The sequence below is a fragment of the Miniopterus schreibersii genome (assembly GCF_964146895.1).
Source record: "Miniopterus schreibersii genome assembly, chromosome: 1".
Lineage (NCBI taxonomy): Eukaryota > Metazoa > Chordata > Mammalia > Chiroptera > Miniopteridae > Miniopterus > Miniopterus schreibersii.
In genome coordinates, this window is record NC_138101.1 from 89,934,103 (window position 1) to 89,955,840 (window position 21,738).

General features: G+C 37.8%; 2 protein-coding genes across 13 annotated transcripts in view; one reads left to right on the plus strand and one right to left on the minus strand.

Moving 5' to 3' along the window:
* The first annotated feature begins 1,293 nt into the window (after positions 1-1,293).
* RPP38 (ribonuclease P/MRP subunit p38) lies at positions 1,294-6,109 on the plus strand. 6 transcript variants are annotated; one of them, XM_081154332.1, is made up of 4 exons: positions 1,313-1,884; positions 2,089-2,239; positions 3,029-3,080; positions 5,154-6,109. In XM_081154332.1, exon 4 carries the CDS (start codon positions 5,169-5,171, stop codon positions 6,015-6,017), a length of 849 nt encoding a protein of 282 aa, XP_081010458.1. In that variant the 5' UTR covers positions 1,313-1,884; positions 2,089-2,239; positions 3,029-3,080; positions 5,154-5,168; the 3' UTR covers positions 6,018-6,109. The 6 variants fall into 6 exon arrangements, 4 of the variants coding, with proteins under 4 accessions (XP_081010458.1, XP_081010455.1, XP_081010456.1 ...); XR_014000030.1 differs by having other exon boundaries at positions 1,550-1,760; XR_014000029.1 differs by lacking the exon at positions 2,089-2,239 and having other exon boundaries at positions 1,294-1,547.
* A 97-nt stretch (positions 6,110-6,206) lies between these two features.
* The window catches only part of NMT2 (N-myristoyltransferase 2), a 64,050-nt gene continuing 48,518 nt past the window's right edge, over positions 6,207-21,738 (minus strand). For 2 of the 7 annotated variants that reach the window (XR_014000021.1, XR_014000022.1), the window contains 3 exons: positions 10,787-10,899; positions 9,289-9,426; positions 6,207-9,108 (listed from right to left, as the gene is read on the minus strand). Coding sequence is in view for 5 of the 7 variants with exons in the window: in XM_081154275.1 (XP_081010401.1) it covers positions 8,411-8,431; positions 9,289-9,426; positions 10,787-10,954 (327 nt within the window). In the remaining 2 variants the exon portion in view is untranslated. Of the gene's footprint in view, positions 9,109-9,288; positions 9,427-10,786; positions 10,955-21,738 lie in introns of all 7 variants that reach the window. The other 5 variants (XM_081154276.1, XM_081154278.1, XM_081154274.1 and 2 more) reach the window with 3 other exon arrangements.

Consider the following 21,738-nt stretch of genomic DNA (forward strand, 5'->3'; position numbering starts at 1 on the left):
GCTTAGCTGTTCTAATCTTCACAACTGGTACTATTTTCATCACGTCATAGAGAGTCAATTAGCTTGCTTTATGGTCACAGGCCTAGTTAGTAATGAAGTTAGGGTTTCAACCTAGCCAGCCTGGCTCCAGAGCTGTGGAAGGTAATGGCAGGTAATTTTCATGGAGCAAATGTAAACTGAGATGATGGTATAACTTTATAAAATCTGGAACTATAAATCTAGAACTTAAGTGCAAAAAAAACTTACACACATTTCCTTCTCATTACTCCAGTATTTCAATTAGATGTGTGTCTCTGTCTTATAGCTTAAAAGCTAGAGATCTAAGGCTACTTTAGGAGTGCATGTTTACAGTTCATCACAGTGAACTAAGAGGGTTCATTGTATGAAACAGAGCCTGTTGTTACACTCAAACTCATTGTGACTTCGTTTTTTAATCTAATTGAGATTTTTAAAATCACATTGTATTTTACCCTGTGATGCACTAATCTTTCACAAAAAGCAACAAAGCTGTTTGTTTTGTTAACTTTATGGCCAGTTAGGTACATGTAGGTGATGAAAATTGAAAATATAAAACTAGACCAAAAAAAGGGGGGGGGGGCAAAACAAGCAGGTAAGAGATTGAGAAAAAGAGGAAGATGTTTAGAGGAGGAAAAGGAAGAGGAAGCTGTCAGATTGGAAAAGCAAAAGGAAGAGGTGCCTGAATAGGGAGGGGGCTCATTAGATCACATTCAACCTGCCGTCTTCTAAGTTCTTGCCAAGTGTAAATCATCAGAACCAAATGCCTTTGAAAATATTCAGCTAGTTGACAACTGTCCGTAACTCCTCAGCGACTCCATTCCCAGCCATTAGTCTCCATTGGTTGGAGTAGCCACAGCAGACACTTGGAGTTTTCTGAACTGCTGCCACACAGCTCACAGCAGCCTTTACTCCCCCTCTTGCAGGGGGCTCGAGATCGCCTACATTATTGCCTGTAGGCATGTTTTTTCCTCAAACCACTCCTCATCCCCCGTTTATCTTGATTTTCCTGATGCTGGGCATTCCCGCAGGGATTCAATGATGATGGGGGCACTGGGACAGGGGCTAAGGTTTTGCGCCCCTTAGGCAAGCCAAATACAGAAAAGCGGGAAGAGAGAGAGGGCTGACTGCCAGGTGCAGAAAGGTAGCAACTGAGTGAGAAGGGAGAGGGCGGCTGGTGAGAGGACCAGCTTTCAAACTCCCAGGTGAGGCAGCCGAGCTAGCTAGCTGCAGGTTACCGTGGCAACCGTGAGATCGCGCGAGACAGACATTGCGCATGCGCACTGCTGCTGAAGGCCCCTCACGGCAGGCGCCTTTCCGGAGCCTCAGTCCCACCACTGCTCCCAAAAGCAAGGTTTCTGCAGCTCGGTACCCGCCCTGGACCTTAAGGGCCGCGCGTAGCACAGAGCCCACTTTTTCCGCGGTACGTGAGAGAACGCAGAGTGATGAAACGTGAACTTCCGTGAGCATTTGGAGGCGAGGGCTGTGCGCACGCGCGTGGCGGCTCTCGTGGACCCGGCGCTGTCGCGACTGTGAGTGGGAGGGGCAGGAGGGGGCTCGCGCGGGGTGGAATCGCGACTGGGACTCGCGGCGTGCGGAGGCCGGGCGCGCAGGACCTGGACCCCGCCAGCGCTTTCCCTGGACCCGCCGCCGCGGCGCGGCAGCCCTGCCCGGACGGGCGGGTTTTCTGTCTGCGGGCCTCTGGCTCGCGCTCGGCGCTTGGCCTGGAGTTGAGCGTCCTTTGGGTAAGAGAAATACCAAGGGGAAGCCTCACGCCGGCCTTTCAGGACTCCACAGCCTGGACGCGGAGACGGACCGCAGAATAACTCCAGTAGCGTGTGCTAAATAGTAAAGTACTGAAGGCGCTAGGTACAGGCACGGCACTGAGGGAGGGGTTCACGGCGTTTGACGGCAGCCTCGGGGACTGGCCGGTCCTCCTCCCTGCTGGATCTAGGAACCGGGAGGCGGCCCTGGGACCATTCCCTGCCTTACTCCCAGTTGGTCACTACGTTCGGTAGATTTTACCTTTTAACTGTTTTAACTAGCATGTATTTCTGTCCATCCCTTCTGCAGCTATTCTACAGCAGGCCACCATCATTTCTTACCGGGGACTTCTCCGGGAGCCTCTTTACTGCTTCCGTCTTGGCCAATGACCCTTACACGCCCCAGTCCACAAAGATCATCCTGCAGTGCTTTTCCAATCCTGCCACTCCCCTGCTTTAAGGTAGTACAGTCGCTTCCCACTGTAAGGCCTTCAAGGACCTTCACCGTCTGGTCTTTACCCACCTTTCCTAATCTCTCACTACTTTCTCCAGCATCTGTCCCAGTTACATTGACTTTCCTTTAATGCTGTCCTCTGGACACACTACTTGGTACTCCCTTTGGTAGGCATTCTTCAGATACTTAGTCAAAAGGTCACTTCCTCCAGGAGGCCCTTCCTGACTCCCTCCATTAAGTCAGTCTTCTGCTATGTTCCTTTAGTATCCTGTTCCCTGATCTGAATGTCTTACTGTATTATTACCTGCTGATATGTCTTCCTCATAGATTCTAAGCTCATTGAGGCCACTGACTTTCACTGTAATATTTAATGGCTTGGTACATTGTGGATAATCCAGAAATACTTGAAGTAAGAAAGGGGGGTCATGAGGCTAAGGGTGGGAATAGTATTACAGGTAGAGGGAATGGTGTGCATAAGGACATCGAGAGGAGAAATTGGTGGCCTCAAGTAGCATGTGGTTCAGTGGTGGGGTGTAACGTGCCTGATGGAGCACATGAGAAAGGCTGGTGGGGAGATGGGGAGTGTGTGGGGGGCCTTCTATGTCACCTTAAAGAGTTTGCACTTGATCCTATAGTCAGTAGAGGCCTCCAAGACAGCTCCAAAGGCACCTCAACAAGGGCTTCCTATTTTTCTCTACCAAAGCTATTACTTCTTACCAGTGAGTACTTTGTTTTTGCATTATAGGGCATTAAGATTCTGCTTATCTAACTTCTTGGTTCTCCTTTCCCACACCAGATTCTGAGGACAGGAGTTAATGCATATCTTGCTCTCTCCAGAGCACATAATTGTAAGTATTTATTCTGTGTTGTTTGAATGCTGACACATTAACAGATTTGCAGTTTGGCAAGAGCTCCATCAGATTATTTTTGTCTTGCTCATCTTCCTGACCACCTTCAACCTTTGGATTTGGATGAACTACTTACCAGTTCTGAGCTTGAGTGGAGCATAGATAATGTTGGTTGGGGAGGGCTGTGCAGTGGGGCTGGTTTGAAGGCTGCAGATACCGAGTCTCTAGCAGGGACACGATACTGACATGAACGAGATCTGATCACACACCCCTTGGAGCTCTGGAGACCAGGAGAGGTCAGGAGACCATTTTTCAGAGCTGTCCAGTGTGGAAAGGCTTCCTGTCCTACACCTGTGGTTCCTAATTCCAGTTCTCTATCACATTCACCCGGACAACTTTTTAAATGTCCAGATGCCCCAGCCCTATTTTTAGGGATTCCAACTGAGTGATTGAGTGTAAAGACCAACCATCTGTATATTTTAAAGGCCACAGATTATTTCTGAAGTACAGCCAGGATTGGGAGACCATAAAATATAGATTTGGAAACCAGCTGTGACTTCAAGCAAGGTATTTGACTTGGGTCTGTTTCCTCATCCACATGTTGGGGGCAGTTATACAGGAAATTTGTGAGGCTCAAATACATACATGGAGAAAGTGCCTTATAAATTCTGAGTTCTCCACAGAGACACTTGCTTGTCAACATCAGTAGTCAGTCTGGTAAGTAGGAGTTTGATTAGAGAAGTTTTATTAGAACCATGCATGGAGTGTTTCAGGGAGGGCAGGCCTCCGTGGGATAAATGAGGGAATATCTGGAATGAGAAACTCTGGTTACCTGGAAATAGGGATAGTTCCAAACACAAGACTTTTCCAGGGCTGGTTTGACTTCCTTGAGTTTTGCTACGTGGGTCCCTATGATTGTTACCTGAGCCCCAGGAAGAACGTGAGGAAGAAAACTGAGGGAAGAGGAAGGAATATGCAGTTGCCTCTAGGAAGGAGAAACAGGACATACTCCCTAGATCAGTGTTTTATAATATTTCCCCAGCAAGGCTCCTTCTGGTTATTTTTCCCTAATGGATTAATACCTTTAAATTTCATTACAAAATTTTCCTAGTTTTCATCAAATTGCCAGCTGGAGGAGCAGTCAGCTTGGGATAACTGAAAGAAGGGGGATTGTCCACCTGCATATGTATCAAATGTTTTAGGAAGGATATACAAAAGCAGCTCAGGGTCCAGGGATGAAAACTTACAAGAGGGCATAAAATGAAAGTATCTCTTGAATTTTTAATCGTTCTTTAAAAAATCACGACCTAAAGAGGCAGAGGCTTCCAGAGCCCTCACAAATTGAGCTCTGTGTAGGCGGACATGGGGAGTTCTGTGGGTGGACGTGGGGACTTGTTCACCATTGAACCCCAGTGCTTGGAACACTGCCTGCACGTTGGAGGTGCTCAGTGAATCTTTGTTGAATAGATGAATGAAAGCCTAACTAGAGAGGAATTTAGAGAATGGTAACAAATAAGATTAATACTGTATAGTCGTTAAGAAGATAATTTCAAACAAGTAGAAACATGGAATATATATTTTTTTAGCATGTTTTTATTGATTTCAGAGAGAGGAAGGGAGAGGAAGAGAGAGAAACATCAGTGATGAGAGTCACTGATTCGCTGCCTCCTGCACGCCCCCTACTGGGGATCGAGCCAGCCACCCAGGCATGTGCCCTGACAGGAATCAAATTTCGATCTCCTGGTTCACAATGCTCAGCCACTGAGCCATGCTGGCCACGCAGAAACATGGAACACTTTTAATAAATGAAATAAACAAATAGAATTTCACTGTGATTGCAATAATGCAAAACATTCATATTGTCTGTATATGAATAAAGACAATCAAATGAAAAAAATGGGGAAGATAAATTACTGAATCTTAAAGGAGAGGTTAAATGTATGGTCACATAATTGGTTCTCTATAGATAGGTCCGCTGTAGCTTGTAAAGAATCAGAACAGATACAACTGGTATATTCTTAAGACATGCATTGCTAGCTAACCCAAATTTTCCTTTGTCATTTTGCTTCTCAGTGAAGGACTTTTAGAATGGCTGCAGCTCCTCAGGCACCAGGGAGGGGCTCTGTTCGGAAGACAAGACCTTTAACTGTAAAGACATCATTGAACAACCCGTATACAATCTGCTGGAGTGCTCTGGAGAGAGAGGATTTGCACTTCATCTTACAGACACTTGAAGACAGGTTTAAATCTATTGGGCTTGAGAAGATTGAGGATAAGAAGAGAAGTAAAAAGCAGCCTTTTTTAAAAAAACAAGGCAAAAACAAATGTAGCATAGATGTTGATATGAGTGAGGACCTGAAGGAGAAAAAAACAGAAGATAACCAACAAGTGTCAGGGTGGACTTCTGTCCATGTCAGAAGGCAGCTTGCCATTGGCGTTAATGAGGTCACCAGGGCTTTGGAAAGGAATGAACTGCTTTTGGTTCTAGTGTGTAAGTCAGCCAAGCCTGCAATCATCACCTCACACCTGATTCAGTTAAGTTTAAGTAGAATGGTCCCTGCTTGTCAGGTTCCCCGTCTCAGTGAGAGAATTGCACCTGTCATTGGCTTAAAATGTGTGCTAGCTTTGGGATTTAAAAAGAACACCACTGACTTTGTCAATGAAGTTAAAGTTATAATCCCCAGAGTACCCAATTTAAATGTACCATGGCTTCAAGATAGACTTGAAGACTCCAGGGAAAATTCAGAGTGTGAATCTTTGGAAAACCAAGACAAAGAAATTTTGGACACTTCTTTTGAAGACCTCTCTAAACCTAAGAGAAAGCTCACTGAAGGTCAGCAGGCTGTAGTGCTACAACCCCTTAAAATAAAGAAACTGATTCCAAATCCTAATAAAAGGAGAAAACCACCCAAAAGTAAAAAAACTACTTCAAAGTAATTGTGTATAAACTTGTCACTCAATACAATTGGAAAATGACACCTTGTAAAAAAAAAACAAAACTTGAATAAACTGAGTTACTTATACATAGATTTACGGGAGATTGGTAATAATGTTCCTTTCAAATGCATAAGACTTTTTAGACAGCACTGATATGCTGAAGCTTAAAAACATTAAATGCAGAAAATATTCAGAAGTATGCATATCAAAAGTTTATTGAAACTAATGTCCATGCTTGTGTAAATTCACTTTTTAAAAGGTTGGTACAATGCTTGTGAGCAAGAACATCTGTATCCTACAGCACTTAACATCTTTCTCTCAAACTTGGAAAATGTACCACAGTAAACATGGTTCTAGTTAGTAGAGTAGATGAAACTGGATTGCAGATACGTCATCAGTTTTAAAGGAAAGATACTAAATGCTAAGCAATACATTGTCTTCAGATACAATACATCACTTTTTACTTCCTCTGATTTGACTTTCTTTAGGTTAGGTCTAAGCATGGGCTTGGGACAAAGGCTTGATACTTCTAAGAAAAGCCAGATAAGGTCTTTTGATTAGTTAGAATTCACCCCTTTACATGGTTAACATTTCCTTGGAAACTTAGCGTGTATAAAATGTGATGGTAATTAGGTGAAATGAGGCAAGAAGAAAATAAAAGGAGATTGGATTCTCAGAGGTGGGTCTGTGCAATGATGGGCATCCTTCATGTTAGGAAATGGAGCATAATCAACATACTGTGGTTATGTTAAAGTGTCTGCTACTTACAGTATGTTTGGAAACTTTTTCTTATTTAAGGGGAAGAGTGGCTAAAGTTTATTTTCAACTTAAATTCTGGTTGATGCATGGATTATGCCACCTCCACTCACTTAAATTTTACTGAATGCCATCCTGGCCAAATAAAAGATCCTCATGAAAAAGAGCATTTTCATTATTGACAAAGGATGTAGGGCAAATGTATGGTTTTTGAAATATATAAAACACTGTATACTACACTGAAATTTAGCTCTACCAGCAGCTTAATAAACACAAGCAGTTTTACTGATTATTTTTAAATGCTCGTTGATAATCTTAAATTATAGAGGCAAATGTGCTAGTTATTTTTAAATGAGAAAAAATAAGATTTCTATAACCATTGGAATTTAGCTTGTGACAAAATTTCTAACTGGCTATTCTGCAATTATTTGAAAGACTCTGCTATAAAAATGAAATGGAACATAATTCCCAACTGAACCTTGGCTCCAGATTAAAATCTCACTTATTTAATGCTGGTGTCTGAAAAAAGTTTCAGTGAATTGGTTCAATTTTGCTTCTTGAAGTTTTCATCTTCTGTTAAGAAATACTATTGGGTTCAATCATCTTAAATGAGAAGTTTTCCCTGTGTCCAAGAAAGTACACAGTGCTGTCCTAAGTATACTGTGGAGCCCACACACACACCCTCTACCTGTATTCTCAGGGATACCACAAGCCCTGGGTTGGTCTTTAGGATAATGGCAAACTGCAGAAGGTGGCTTTCAGCTCCTTAGTGTAAATCAGGATCACATTTTCTGTAAGGGCCAGATAGCAAATATGTTAGGCTTTTTGGTTCATATAATCTATTGAAACAACTCTTGTCTTCTGTAGCATGAAACAGCCATAGGCAGTACATAAATGAAGGAGTGTGGCTGTGTTCCAATAAAACTTATGGGTGCTGAAATTTGAATTTCATACAATTTTCGTATGTCACAAAATGTTATTTTCCTCTAACCACTCAAAAATGTAAAAACCATCCTTAGCTTGTGGGCTGGACAAAAACAGGCAATGGGCTGGATTTAGCTGATGGGCCATAGTTTGCTGCCGCCTACCTGGTATAAGACAGGGCTGGTTTCATTTGACTACTTATAAAGGAAAAGCCATCGCGTTGTTAAATTTTTCTGGACTGAACAGCCTAGGCACTGGAAGAAGGGGGGAGGAAGAAGTATCTCCTTTGTGGAATTAGAGTCAAGGCCAGTTTATGTGGCCTCATTTGGCATCTTTTTTCCCCTTGGACTATTGGCAATATATACATATATGTACACTGTGAAACTTGTTTTTTCAAATTTTAGATAAAAACACCATCCATAACAAAATTATGAATACTTATTTACAAATAAGACATTTTTGATTAGCATGACAGCTTTCATGATAAATTAAAGTCCGCATAAAGGAATATGTGCAATTTTGCATAAGTAATGAAAACATTCAAACTATCAATATCCTGATAGCACTAATAAATTCCACTGGGCATTTTCTTTTACTTTAGCGCTTTCATTTTCTTTTCCTTGCACATCCTTGCTGTTGCTGAGAAGAAATAAGTTTGTGCAGCAGCAGCAAAGTCTCATCAGTCCTGGGTGCACACTCTCAGAGAACACAGTTCATGTTTGCACAAAGCTTTGCTGTTGAAAATTAAAGCACACATTTGTGTGTTTATTGATTTGGCAACTTTGCTTCTGGAGAAATAAATGTACTACTCACCAGTACATTTTTATCTCGCTCTACACATAAACACCCACCACTCATCATTGAGTAATGGAAGTGCTGATTCCAGAAATGTCCCCAGTGAGAGTGGAAAGTGATAGAAGGAAAAATTTCCCAAATGGGTCCTTTTTTCGGTTACATGGACAAACAGATCACCACTTAATAAATAAAAATGAAGCAGTTTATCTCCACACATTAGCAAAGATTTTCTAACATGAGTCTGTGACTTCTGTTCCATCCATTAAAAATGGTCCCTTTCTAGAGAATGGAAAAATACCTTCTCTTCATTAAGAGACAGTCAAAAGTTTGATTAGAGGAATGTGCTCGTTGTACCCTTTCATCCCTCCTTTAAATGTGTAAACAATGAAAAAAAGGAAGAATGTGAAAGTTCCAGCTAGAAATATGTAGTGCTGGTCACATAGGGATGTTTTTTCATCTTTTCTGATTATTACTGGCTGCATCGATTTCACTTAAGTTGTGCTTTTATTCTTTGGAATGGCAGTTCCAGGAATCATTAAATAGAATATTAACAAATGATGGATAGTGTCAGAGTTCTAGGAATGGAAACATCCACCTATTGTAATACAAGTCCAACCTAAAGGGAGGGAAGAAATGGAATAGTAAGAACAGATAAGCAAGAAAGAAATGAAATTACAATGTAGTACAATAGATCAGTATTTTTAAAAAGCTACTAAAAAGCTTAATAATCCTAAGGGAAGTATGGAATTTCCTAGGTAAATGTATAAAGTTTACAAAGGGTATATCAACGCCTTACCTTTTCAGAATCTGTTCCTGGACACCTCCAATTGTACAAGTAATACTGTAAATTGCCATCTCCTATACCAAACTTGAGTTTTTCCAAGAATGTCTTATTTTCCATCAAATCTAGTGCATTGAAAACATCGAATCCTTTCTGCCAACGTAAAAAGGATTTAAAATTGAAAATTTCAAGAGACTCCAGTGTTGTCTGTATTCTGTACATCAGCATAACACTGAATTCCTATAAGAACCTGAATATGCATATAATAAGATCCAGTGTCTGTACTAAATATGATATAGGTGAAGAACTCAGTTTGAAACTCTTATGTAACTAGCAGTGAGTCTGATGGCGTCAGCAAGGTTCTGCAGAAATGCTGAATCAAAATATAGTATGCTGACTAACAATGACACAACAAAATCTATTAAAAGTTCAGAAAATATCTGTTCCTGTTTTAGAAGGCTCCATCTCTAGAACTGTTAGTTACTGGTCTAAGTTGTGACAGCTCAAGTTAGAGCCAAGAGACAAAAGTAAAAACTTTACATAGTATATTTGTCTTGGGCTGATTATGGGAAATAAATTTAGTAAAACTTAATGGTAAAAATCTAATGTCTTTAAAATTTAGATAATACTAGGCAAAATGTGATTTAGATGCAGCATATAAATTCCTGTTTCTCAGGGATTTTACTTTAAATAACTTATTACTGGCCTTTTGGGGGAAGTAGCTGAAAATGAGCAATGGGATCAAAGAATTAGGAAAATGTTGATTTGGGGATCTACCAGTAATGGGTGTTTCTGTCGTTAAAAAATCAATGATCAAATACTAGTAGGTGCAAGGAAGACATTTTTGATGTGTTGTACCCAATTCACATGAATATTTTCTCATAGTAATTACACTGAAAAGTATCTATCTACTGATTTCAATTTCTTTTTAAAGGAAAACATTTATTTGTAGCAAGAATTTAATAACTATCCTAACTATTACATTTAGGAAATAAAAAATAATATAAATATAGTAAGGCATATTTTGAATTAAATTCCTTTCATTTTAAATTCTTTTAATTTTATCAATAATCCCCTATAAAAATAAAATCCCTTTAATTTTAAAATTCAGAGACCCATTTATTTGAATCAAAAAACTTATTGTTGCTAATTATTCACTGTAAAACAAATACTAATGTATTTTCTTTATATTATGGGATCATGTATCTTATATTTCTTAAGGGTTATATGTATTCTTATGTAAGTGTTTAAAGTATCTACTTTATACAAAATGTCTTTTTGATTAAGTTGCAATAGAATTAATGATGAAAATAGCCACTGAAGTTTAAAAGAAACTCTTATCAAAATTCTTCCTTTGAATGATGGTCAAAAGTAAAAAAACAAAACAAAACAAAAAAACCAACAAAAACTCAAATGAATTCTTCCTGCGTGGAAGAAAATAAAGTAAGGTGCTTTATATAGTTTGACACACATATTTGGAAAAACACAGAACAAAAATGAGTGAATTGCTTACCAATTTGGCTATAATGAGCGCATCATTCATGAGGTCGAGCAGAGGTGTCTCTGTGTGAATGTTGTAGAAGGAGTAGGCAGCTTTGAGGCTCTTGTGAGCAGGGTGGTGCATGACTGTGGAGGGGAGTGTGTAGAAGCTCAGGAAGTCAGTAAGTTTACCACTGGAGTTCTAAAGAACAAAGGTAACATCAGATAACTACTTCCTAGAACAAATATCCATACATTTAAGCTAACTTTTTGATTTTTGACTTACAACATAACTTTCTGGGAGAACAAAAGGCAACAATGCATACTTCTCCCTCTGCAGTCTGATTTGGAGCCCTGTAGAGTACTTCTGTAGAGGCCAGAAGGGTGTGAGGTTGTAACCTTAGGCTATATGCTAATTGATGATTTGCATAAAGAATTTAAGCAGTAGAAAGTTTTAAAAGGAAAGCTTCCCTCTGGATGATTAGAGTCTCTTTAGACTTATGGAAAAGTGATCAAAGTAGAATCATTGTTTTTGCAGAAATAAGAGTGTGAAGAATTAGATGGCTGCCTTTTCCAACTAACAGACACTAAATAACATTTAACATCTTGGCACAAGGTGAGAATTTTATTAGCTTAAAGCAAAATTGGATAGAGTTTGGAAGCTGTTTTTAGAAGCTTGTGAAAGGCACTGGCATTATGCCAAAATACACATATGTGAATAACAGAAAATCTGAAGCTATCAATAAATGAAAAGGGATGTAATAATGGTGTTGATTTCATTATCACTGGTATAATTTTCAATATCAGAAATTAGCTGGTATTATTTGGGTGGTTTTAAGAGCTGTGGTAGCCTATGCAGTTTGCACATAATTCAAACTATGATATATTTGAATTACACAGCTGAGGAGGCTTGTCCACTTGTATGCTGTTGCTAGTATTTCTTTCAGCAGAAAAGACAATTCCATAGGGATGGGTGACCTGGTCTTTGAGTTTTTCTGATTCATTAAACCTTTTTTTAGACATTAAGAAGTTAGAGACATTAGCTAAAGTGATTCTCTATTGTGTTGTATTAGCAGCTCAGTATTAGAGATGAATTAAAGACCTAAACTATCAGCTTTAAGAAAGATTTTCTACTTAAAAAATAACAGAAATTAAAAAACAGCCCAGCCAGGCGTGGCTCAGCAGTTGAGCGTCAACCTGGGATCCAGGCGATCAGGGTTCGATTCCCAGTCAGGGCACATGCCCGGTTGCAGGCTTGATCAATGACTCTCTCATCATTGATGTTTCTATCTCTCACTCTCCCTCTCCTTTTCTCTCTCTGAAATCAATAAAGATATATTTTAAAAAAATAAATAAAACAAATAAATAAAAAACAACTGCCCACTGGATGCACTTAATAGTAGTGTGGAGATGACAGGACAGAGTCACTAAACTTGAAGAATTCAGTAGAATATACCCAATCTAAACAAAAAAAAAGAAAAAAGACTGAAAAAATATGAATTAAGTCTCAGGGATCGGTGGGAAAACAACAAAAGATCCAACATTCATATCACTGGAGTCACAAAAGGAAAGGAGAAAGTGTGGAGCAGAAAGAATATTTGAAGAAATAATGGCTGAAATCTTCTCAAATTTGGCAAAATACACACAACAGATTCAAGAAGCTGAGTGAGCCTTAACAGGATAAACTAAAAAAAATCCACTCCAAGATGCATCATAGTTGAAGTTCCAAAAACTAAAAGATAAATCTTGAAAGTAGCCATAGAGAAATAATGCATTACCTATAGAAAACCAATTAGACTGACAGAAGATTTTGCATGTGAAATCACAGAGCCAGAAAGAAGTGACATTTTTTTAAGTGCTGAAAGAAAAAACCATTAACCATGAATTCTATATCTGGTAAATGAAGGGGAAATAAGGACATTCTCAGACAAATGAAAACTATAAGAACTTGCTAGTAGACATACCTTTAGGACTAGCTAAAGGGAATTCTTCAAGTAGAAAGGAAATAATAAGGAATCTTGGTGCATCAAGAAGGAAGAACAAACAATAGAAACAGCAAAAATTTTGTATATTTGACCCTTGAACAATGTGGGAGTTAGAGGCGCAGACCACTGGGCAGTTGAAAATCTGCACATAACTTTTTAACTCCCACAAAACTTAACTAATAGCCTACTACTGACTGGAAGTCTTATTAATAACATAGTCAATTAACGTATTTTGTTTGTATTATATACTATATCCTTATGATAAAGTAAGCTAGAAAAAAGAAAATATAATTACAATCATAAGGAAGAGAAAATACACTTATAGTACTGTTCATATTTATTGAAAAAATATGTAAATAAGTGGACCTACGCAGTTCAAACCTGTGTTGTTCAAGGGTCAACTGTATACTATAAATTATGCTTCTATTCTTAAGTTTTATAAGTTTACTTGATGATTGAAACAAAAGTTATAACACCATCTGATACTCAAGGCATTGATAATTAAAAGTCAAGAATATAAAGGGACCTAAATGGAAGTGAAATCACTTGAAGTGGTAAAATGTTGATACCAGTAGACTATGATCAGCCACACATGTATATTGTAATACCTAGAGCAACCATCATGAACACTACACAAATACACTCAAATGTACTAAGAATAAATCAAGACAGAATCCTAAAAAATTTTTTAAGCAATGCACAGGAAGGCAAAGAAAAAGAAACAGAGGAACAATACCAGAGGAAACAAACAGAAAACAATAAAATGGCAGAGTTAAGCGCTAGCATATCAATAATTATCAAATGTAAATGGTCTAAATATACCAATAAGAAAAAAAGATTGGCAGAGTAGATAAAGAAACATGGCCCCAACTACATGCTGTTTACAAGAAACTCACTTCAAATTCAATGACATACATAGACCGAAAGTAAAAGGACTTATCCCAAGCAAACATTAATGTTTAAAAAAGTAAGAGTGGCATCAGTGCAAAGAAAATTACTAGAGACAAAATTACACAATGATAGAAAGATTAATCCTCTAAGTAGACATAAAGGTCCTAAATGTCTAAGTACCAAACAAGACCTTCCAAATACATCAAGAAAAGCTAATAGAGCTGCAAGGAGAAATAGACAAATACACAATTATAGCTGAGGACTTCACACCCTTTTCATCAACTAATAGAACTACTAGAAAGAAAACCAGGAAGAGTATAAAAAATCTGAATACAATCAACAGGATCTAACTGGTATATATAGATCACTCCATCTATTAAACAACAGAATATACATTTCATAAGCACATATAACATTCACCAAGATAGATCATATGGGCCTAAAACAAACCTCAAGAACCCTAAGAGTTGAAATCATAGTGTGTTCTCCAACTATAATAGAATGAAACTAGAAATCAAATGGATTTTTCTAAGCACATCAAAACTAAACAACAGAATTTAAGTACTCCATGGGTCAAGGGAAAGTCTCAAAGGAAATTAAAAAAAAATACACAAACCTGAATGAAAATGAAAACAACATACTAAAATATGTAGAATTAAGCTAAAGCAGTACAGAGAGGGACATTTATAGAAGTAAATACTTACATTGTAATAGAGAAAGGTCTCAATAATCTAAATCCTTCCCTCAAGGTATGAGGAAAAGAAGAGCAAAATAAACCCAAAGCAAGCAAAAGGAAAGAAATAATCATAAAATCAGAAATCAATGACATCGAAAATAGGAAAACAATAGAGAAAAATCAATGAAACAAAAACCTGGTTCTTTGGAAAACGTCAATGAAATTAATGCAATGCTAGCAAGACTGACAAAAATAAAGTATGAATCATCAATAGAAGGAATGAAATAAGGGTTATCACTATAAATCTGGCAGCCATTAAAATACTAACAAGGAAGTAATCGTGAATACACTTTACCCTTATAAGCTTGACAATTTAGCCCTGACTAGTGTGGCTCAGTTGGTTGGGCATCATCTCGTGCACCAAAAGGTTGCCTCTGGCAGGTTGATTCCCAGTCAGGGCACGTGCCTCGTTTTTGGGTGTGATCCCTGGTTAGGGGGCGTGCAAGAGACAGCAGATCAATGTTCTCTCACATCAGTGTTTCTATCTTTCTCTCCTTCTCCTTTCTTCTCTAAATAAATAAATAAATGAATAAATAAATTTGACAATTCAGAAGAAATGGACCAATTCTTTAAAAACCACAAACCATTAAAAACTCAATCAAGTTGAAAAAGATCATCTGAATAGTCCATTATTTTAACAAAAAAAAATTCTCTAATGTCAGATGGTTTTAACTGAACAACTCTAGCAAACATTTAAAGAATTATCACCAATTCTATACAATACAATTCTATACGATTCTAGAAAATAGAAGAGGAGGTAACAATTCTATACAATTCTAGAAAATAGAAGAGGAGGTAACACTTCCCAACTCATTTTATTAGGCCAGTATTATCCTGATGCCTAAACCAGACAACACAGTACCAAAAACAAAACACAAAACACTGCCCAAACTTGCAGACCAAATATCTCTCATGAACTCAAAAAACTCAACAAAATATCAGTAATCCAAATTTTAAAATGTATAGAAAGGATTATACACCATAAACAACTGGATTATTTTCTAGTAATGCAAGGGTTGTCAAACATTTGAAAATCAATGTAATATACCATAACAGACTAAAGAAGAAAACTCATAAGATCATATCAATTGAAGTGGAAAAAGCCCTGGACAAAATTCAGCACACACTCATGTGAACTCTCAGCAAGTTAGGAACAGACAGGAATTATTTCAAATTGATAAGGTGTATCTACAGAAATTCTACAACTAACACACCTCATGATGGAAAACTTAACGCTTTCCTCCTAATATGCAGAATGAGACAAGGATGTCAACCTTCACCACTCTTATTCAAAAAAGTACTGGAAGTTTTAGCTCCTATAATAAGGCAAGAAAAAGAAATAAAAGAAATACAGATGGGAAGAGAAGAAATAAAACTGTTCCTATTTGCAGATGACATGATTTACTATGTAGAAATCCCAAGAAATCTACAAGTAAACTGGAACTAATAAGTGATTTCAGCAGAATATCAGAATGTAAGATCAACACAAAGAAAGTAATTGTATTTGTATATAGTAATTATGAACATGCAGAAAACAAATTTAAAAACAAAATACCATTTATAATCACTCCAAGGAAAATGAAGCATTTACTATACACGTAAGAAAACATGAGGCCCACACCAAGACACATTATAATTAAAATGGCAAAGATTAAAGACAAAGAGAAAATCTTAAAAGCAGCAAGAGACAGTTACCTACAAGGGAACTTCCATAAGATTGTTAGCTGATTTTTCGACAGAAACATTTCAAGCAACAAGTGATTGGCATGAAATATTCAAAGTGATGAGAAGCACAGACCTACAACCAAGACTACTTTACCGAACAAGGCTATCATTTAAACTTGAAGGAGAGATAAAGAGCTTCTCAGACCAAAAAAAAGCTAAAGGATTTTGTTACTACCAAACCAGTATTACAACAAATGTTAAAGGGCCTGCTTTAAAAAGAAGAAGAAAAATAACAACACACCACAAATTGGGAACATAGTTAAAAGAATAAAATGGCAATAAATACATACCCATCAATAATCATTTTTTGTTGTTAAACCTCACCAGAGGATATTTTTTCCGTTGAATTTTTAGAGAGAGTGGAATGGAGGGGGAGAGACAGAGAGAGAGAAACATCGATGTGAGAGTGACACACCGCTTGGTTGCCTTCCAAAAGCACTTCAACCGGGGATCAGCCTGCAACCAAGGTATGTGCCCTTGACGGGGAATCGAACCAGAGACCCTTCACTCTGTGGGCTGACACTGTGGGAAATTGCTAGGGCCTCAATAATCACTTTAAACGTAAATAGCTTAGGGGCATTCTCCCTCCCAGAAGCATGCCCAAATCTTTCCTTTTCCCCTCCTCTTCCCCCACAGACATGTATCTCCTAAACTTTAAGGGACCCCACAAGGCTTGCAACCAGGGAGCAATGGGCAGTGGCAGTTTGTCTTTGGGCTATCCTTCTGAACCTGTCCACAAAGCCCCCTTTTCTCTGACTTCTTAGTGAACCAAAGCAGCCCAGCCTTAGGCTCATTTCCCTACCTAGTCTTTCTTCTGTTGTTTCTTCTATCCTAGGCCCTCCCCTGTTTGTGCCCAGCTTTAATAAACGTCCTTTAAAAATTAAGTAAATATATAAATGAAAATGGCTTAAATGCTCCAATCGAAAGACAACAGGGTAGCTGAATGGATAAGAAAACATCCATATATATGCTCTCTACAAGAGACCCACCTCAGAACAAAAGATATACACAAACTAAAAGTAAAGGGATGGAAAAAGAGATTTCATGCAAATGGAAAGGAAAAAAAAGGCTGGGGTACCAATAGTAATATCTGACAAAACAGACTTTAAAACAATGGCTATAGTAAGAGACAAAGAAGGACATTACATAATGATAAAGGGAGCAATCCAACAAGAGGATATAACCCTTATAAACATTTATGCACCCAACATAGGAACACCTAAATATGTAAAGCAAATCTTGATGTACATAAAGAGAGAGTTTAACACTAATACAGCCATCATAGGGGATTTTAACACCCTGTTGACATGAATGGGTGGTTCTTCCAGACAGAAAATCAATAAGGAAATGGTAGCCTTAAATGACACTCTAGATCAGATGGATTTAATTAATATCTTCAGAGCATTTTGCCCCAAAGCAGCAGAATACACATACTTCTCACGTGCACACGGAACATTTTCTAGGATATACCACATGTTAGGACACAAAACAAATCTCAATACATTTAAGAAGATTAAAATCATATCAAGCATCTTCTCTGACCATAATGGTATGAAACTAGAAATCAATCACAAGAAAAAAGCTGAAAAACACACGAAGACATGGAGACTAAACAACATGTTACCAAACAAAGATTGGGTTAACAATGAGATCAAGAAGGAATTCAAAAGATACCTTGAAACAAATGAAAATGAGAACAAAATGACCCCAAATCTATGGGATACAGCAAAAACAGTCGTCAGAGGGAAATTCATAGCATTATAGGCCTACCTCAAGAAACAAGAAAAAACTCACACAATCTAACTTTACACTTAAAGAAACTTGAAAAAGAACAACAAAGCCCAAAGTGAGTACAAGGAAGGAAATTATAAAGATCAGAGCAGAAACAACAAAACAGAGTCTAAAAAAAAAATACAAAAGATCAATGAAACCAAGAGCTGGTTCTTTGAAAAGATACACAAGATTGACAAACCTTTAATCAGACTAATCAAGAAAAAAAGAGAACCCAAATAAATAAAATCAGAAATGAAAGAGAAGTTAACAATTGACTCAACAGAAATACAGAGGATTGTAAGAAACATTATGAACAACTATATGCTCACAAACTGGACAATGTGGATGAAGTGGATAAATTCCTAAAAACATAAAATCTTCTAAAATTGAGTAAGGAAGAATCAGAGAATCTGAATAGACAGATTATTACAACTAGTGAGATTAAAGCTGTGATTGAAAAGCTTCGAATAAACAAAAGTCCTGGACTGGATGGCTTCACAGGTGAATTTTACACAACACTCGAAGAAGAACTAAGACCTATCCTCAAACTATTCCAAAAAATTCAAGAGGGAAGACTCCCAAGCTACTTTTATGAGACCAACATCATCCTAATTACAAAGCCAGATAAAGATACTACAAAGAAAGAACATAGATGAACATAGATGCTAAAATCCTCAATGTAGTATTAGCAAACTGTATCCAGCAGTACATTAAAAAAATCATATACCATGGTCAAGTGGGATTTATTCTGGGGATGCAAGGTTGATACAACATCCACAAATCAATGTGATACACCACATAAAAATGAATGATAAAAACTACACCATCATATCAATAGATGTAGAAAAAGCATTTGATAAAATCCAGCACCCATTTATAATAAAAACTCTCAGCAAAGTGGGAATAGAGGGATCATACCTCAACATAATAAAGGCCATATGACAAACCTACAGCCAACATCATACTCAATGGGCAAAAACTAAAAGCATTTCCCTTAAGATTAGGAAAAAGGGATGTCCCCTTTCACCACTCTTATTCAACATAGCACTGGAAGTCCTAGTCACAGTGATCAGACAGGAAGAAGAAATAAAAGGCATCCAAACAGGACAGGAAGAAGTAAAACTGTCATTATTTGCAGATGACATGATACTATATACAGGGAATGCTACAGATTCCACCAAAAAACTAGAACAGCCCTGGCAGGCATAGTTCAGTAGTTAGAGCCTTACCCTGCTCATGGAAGGGTCCAGGGTTCAATTTCCGGTCAAGAGCATGTACCTGGGTTGCAGGTTTGATCCCTGGCCCTGGTTGGGGTGTGTGTGGGAGGCAACCAATCGACGTGTCCCTCACATTGATGCTTCTCTCTCTCTCTCTCTCCTTCTCTCCCTCCCTCTCTCTCGCTCTCTCTAAATATCAATGGAAAAAATATCCTTGAGTGAGGATTAACAAAACAAATAACAAAAAAACTACTAAAACTGATGAATGAATTCAGTAAATTAGCAGGATACAAATTAAATATCCAGAAACTAGTTGCATTTTTATACACCAATAATGAACTATCAGAAAAGGAAACTAAGAAAACAATCCCAATCATAATTGCTTTAAAAAAACACACAAAAACCTAGCAATACATAACCAAGGATATAAAAGACCTGTACTCAGAATATTATAAGACACTGAAATAATTAAAGATGGAATTACAAATAAGTGGAAGCATATACCGCACTGATGGATAGAAAGAATTAACATCATTAAAATGTCCATACTACCCAAAGCAATCATTAGAGTCAATGCAATTCCTATCAAGATACCAATGGTGTATGTCACAGAACTAGAAAAAATATTCCAAAAATTTATATGGAACCACAAAAGACCCAGAATAGCCACAGCAATCTCGAGAAAGAACAACAAAGTTGGAGCAACCATGCTACCTGATATCAAACTATACTACAAGGCACAGTAGTCAAAACAGCCTGGTAGTGGCATAAAAAACAGACATATAGATCAATGGAACAGAACAGAAAACCCAGAACCTATGCCTTTACAGTCAATTAATATTTGACAAAGGAGGCAAGAACATACAATGGGTTAAAGATAGTCTATTCAATAAATGGTGTTGGAAACCAAACTACCAAACAAAAGAGAGACAGACTTATATATAGAAAGCAGGCAGACAGCTCTGGTAGGGGGTTGGGGATGGCAGAGGGATTGAGCAAAAATGAAAAAGAATTCATGGACATGGACAACAGTGTGGTAATTGTGTGTGTGTGGGGGGGGTGGAGGTGAAAGAGGGCATAAAAGGGATAAATGGTGTTGAAAAATATTAAATTATTTAAAAATTGGTTTCCGGGAAAATTGGACAGATGTGCACAAAAAAACGAAACTAGATCACCTTCTTACACCATATTAAAAAATAAACTAAAAATTGATTAAAGGCTTAAGGCAGTAAAATTTCAGATGTTTCTTACAGCAATATTTTTTTCTGATGTATCACCTTAGACAAGGGAAACAAAAGAAAAAATAAATTGGGACTACATCAAACTAAAAAGTTTTTGCACAGCAAAGGAAACCATCAACAAAACTAGGACAACCCACTGAGTAGGAGAACATATTTGCCAATGATACATCTGATTAGGGGGTTAATACCCCAAATTTATAAGGAACTTATAAAATTTAACACCAAAAGAACAAACAATCCTGTTAAAAAATGGGCAAAGGACCTGAATAGATGTTTCTCCAAAAGGACATACAGATGGCCAAGACACATATGACAAAATGCTCAATGTCACAAATCATCAAAGAAATGCAAATTAAAATCATAACAAAGTATCACCTCACATCTGTTAGAATGTCTACCATCAATAAATCAACAAACATCAAGTGTTAGAGAGGGTGTGGAGAAAAGGGAGCCCTCATGCACTGTTGGTGGGAATGCAGACTGGTGCAGCGACTGTGGAAAGCAATACGGAGTTACTTCAAAAAATTAAAATGGAACTGCCTTATGACAGTGATTCTACTTCTGGGAATACATCCAAAGAACCCAAAAACACTAATTCAAAAGACTATATGCACCCTTGTGTTCACTGAAGTGTTATATACAATAGCCAAAATTTGGAAGCAGCCCAAGGGTCCATCAGAAGATGAGTGGAGAAAAAACTGGTACATTTACACAATTGAATACTACTTGGCTATAAAAAAGAAAGAACTCTTACCACTTATAACAGCATGGATGGACCTGGAGAGCATTATGCTAAGCGAAATAAGCCAGTCAGAGAAAGACAAATACCATATGATCTCACTCATATGTGGAATCTAGTAAACTGAACTAACAAGCAAAACAGAAACAGACTCATAGATCAAGAACAGACTGACAGCTGTCAGAGGGGAGAGGGGTTGTGCGACTGGGTGAAAAAGGTGAAGGGATTAAGGAGGGAAAAAAACACGCCTCATGGACACAGACGACAGTATGGTGATTACCAGAGCAAAAAGGAGGTGGGGGAGGTAAAAGAGAGTGGGGGGTAGGGGGTGGGGAGATAAATGGTGATAGAAGGAGACTCGACTTGGGGTAGCAAACACACAATACAACATGCAGATGATGTATTATAGAATTGTACACCTAAAACCTATATAATTTTATTAATCAATGTCACCCCAATAAATACAATAAAAGAAACATGTACAGGATCTGGATACTGATAAAATAAATGGAGACATGATTTATTGGATGTTCATGGATTATAAGACTTGTCAATTCTCTTCAAATTAACCTACAGATTTAAAAAAAAAAAATTATTATTTCTTCAATCCTCACCTGAAAATGTGTTTATTGAGAGTGGGAGGAAGGGAGAGAAGGAGGGAGAGGGAGGGAGAGAAAGG

Excerpts from the sequence above, each read along its gene's own strand:
- RPP38 (XM_081154332.1), top strand. The coding sequence starts at position 5,169 with ATGGCTGCAGCTCCTCAGGCACCAGGGAGGGGCTCTGTTCGGAAGACA.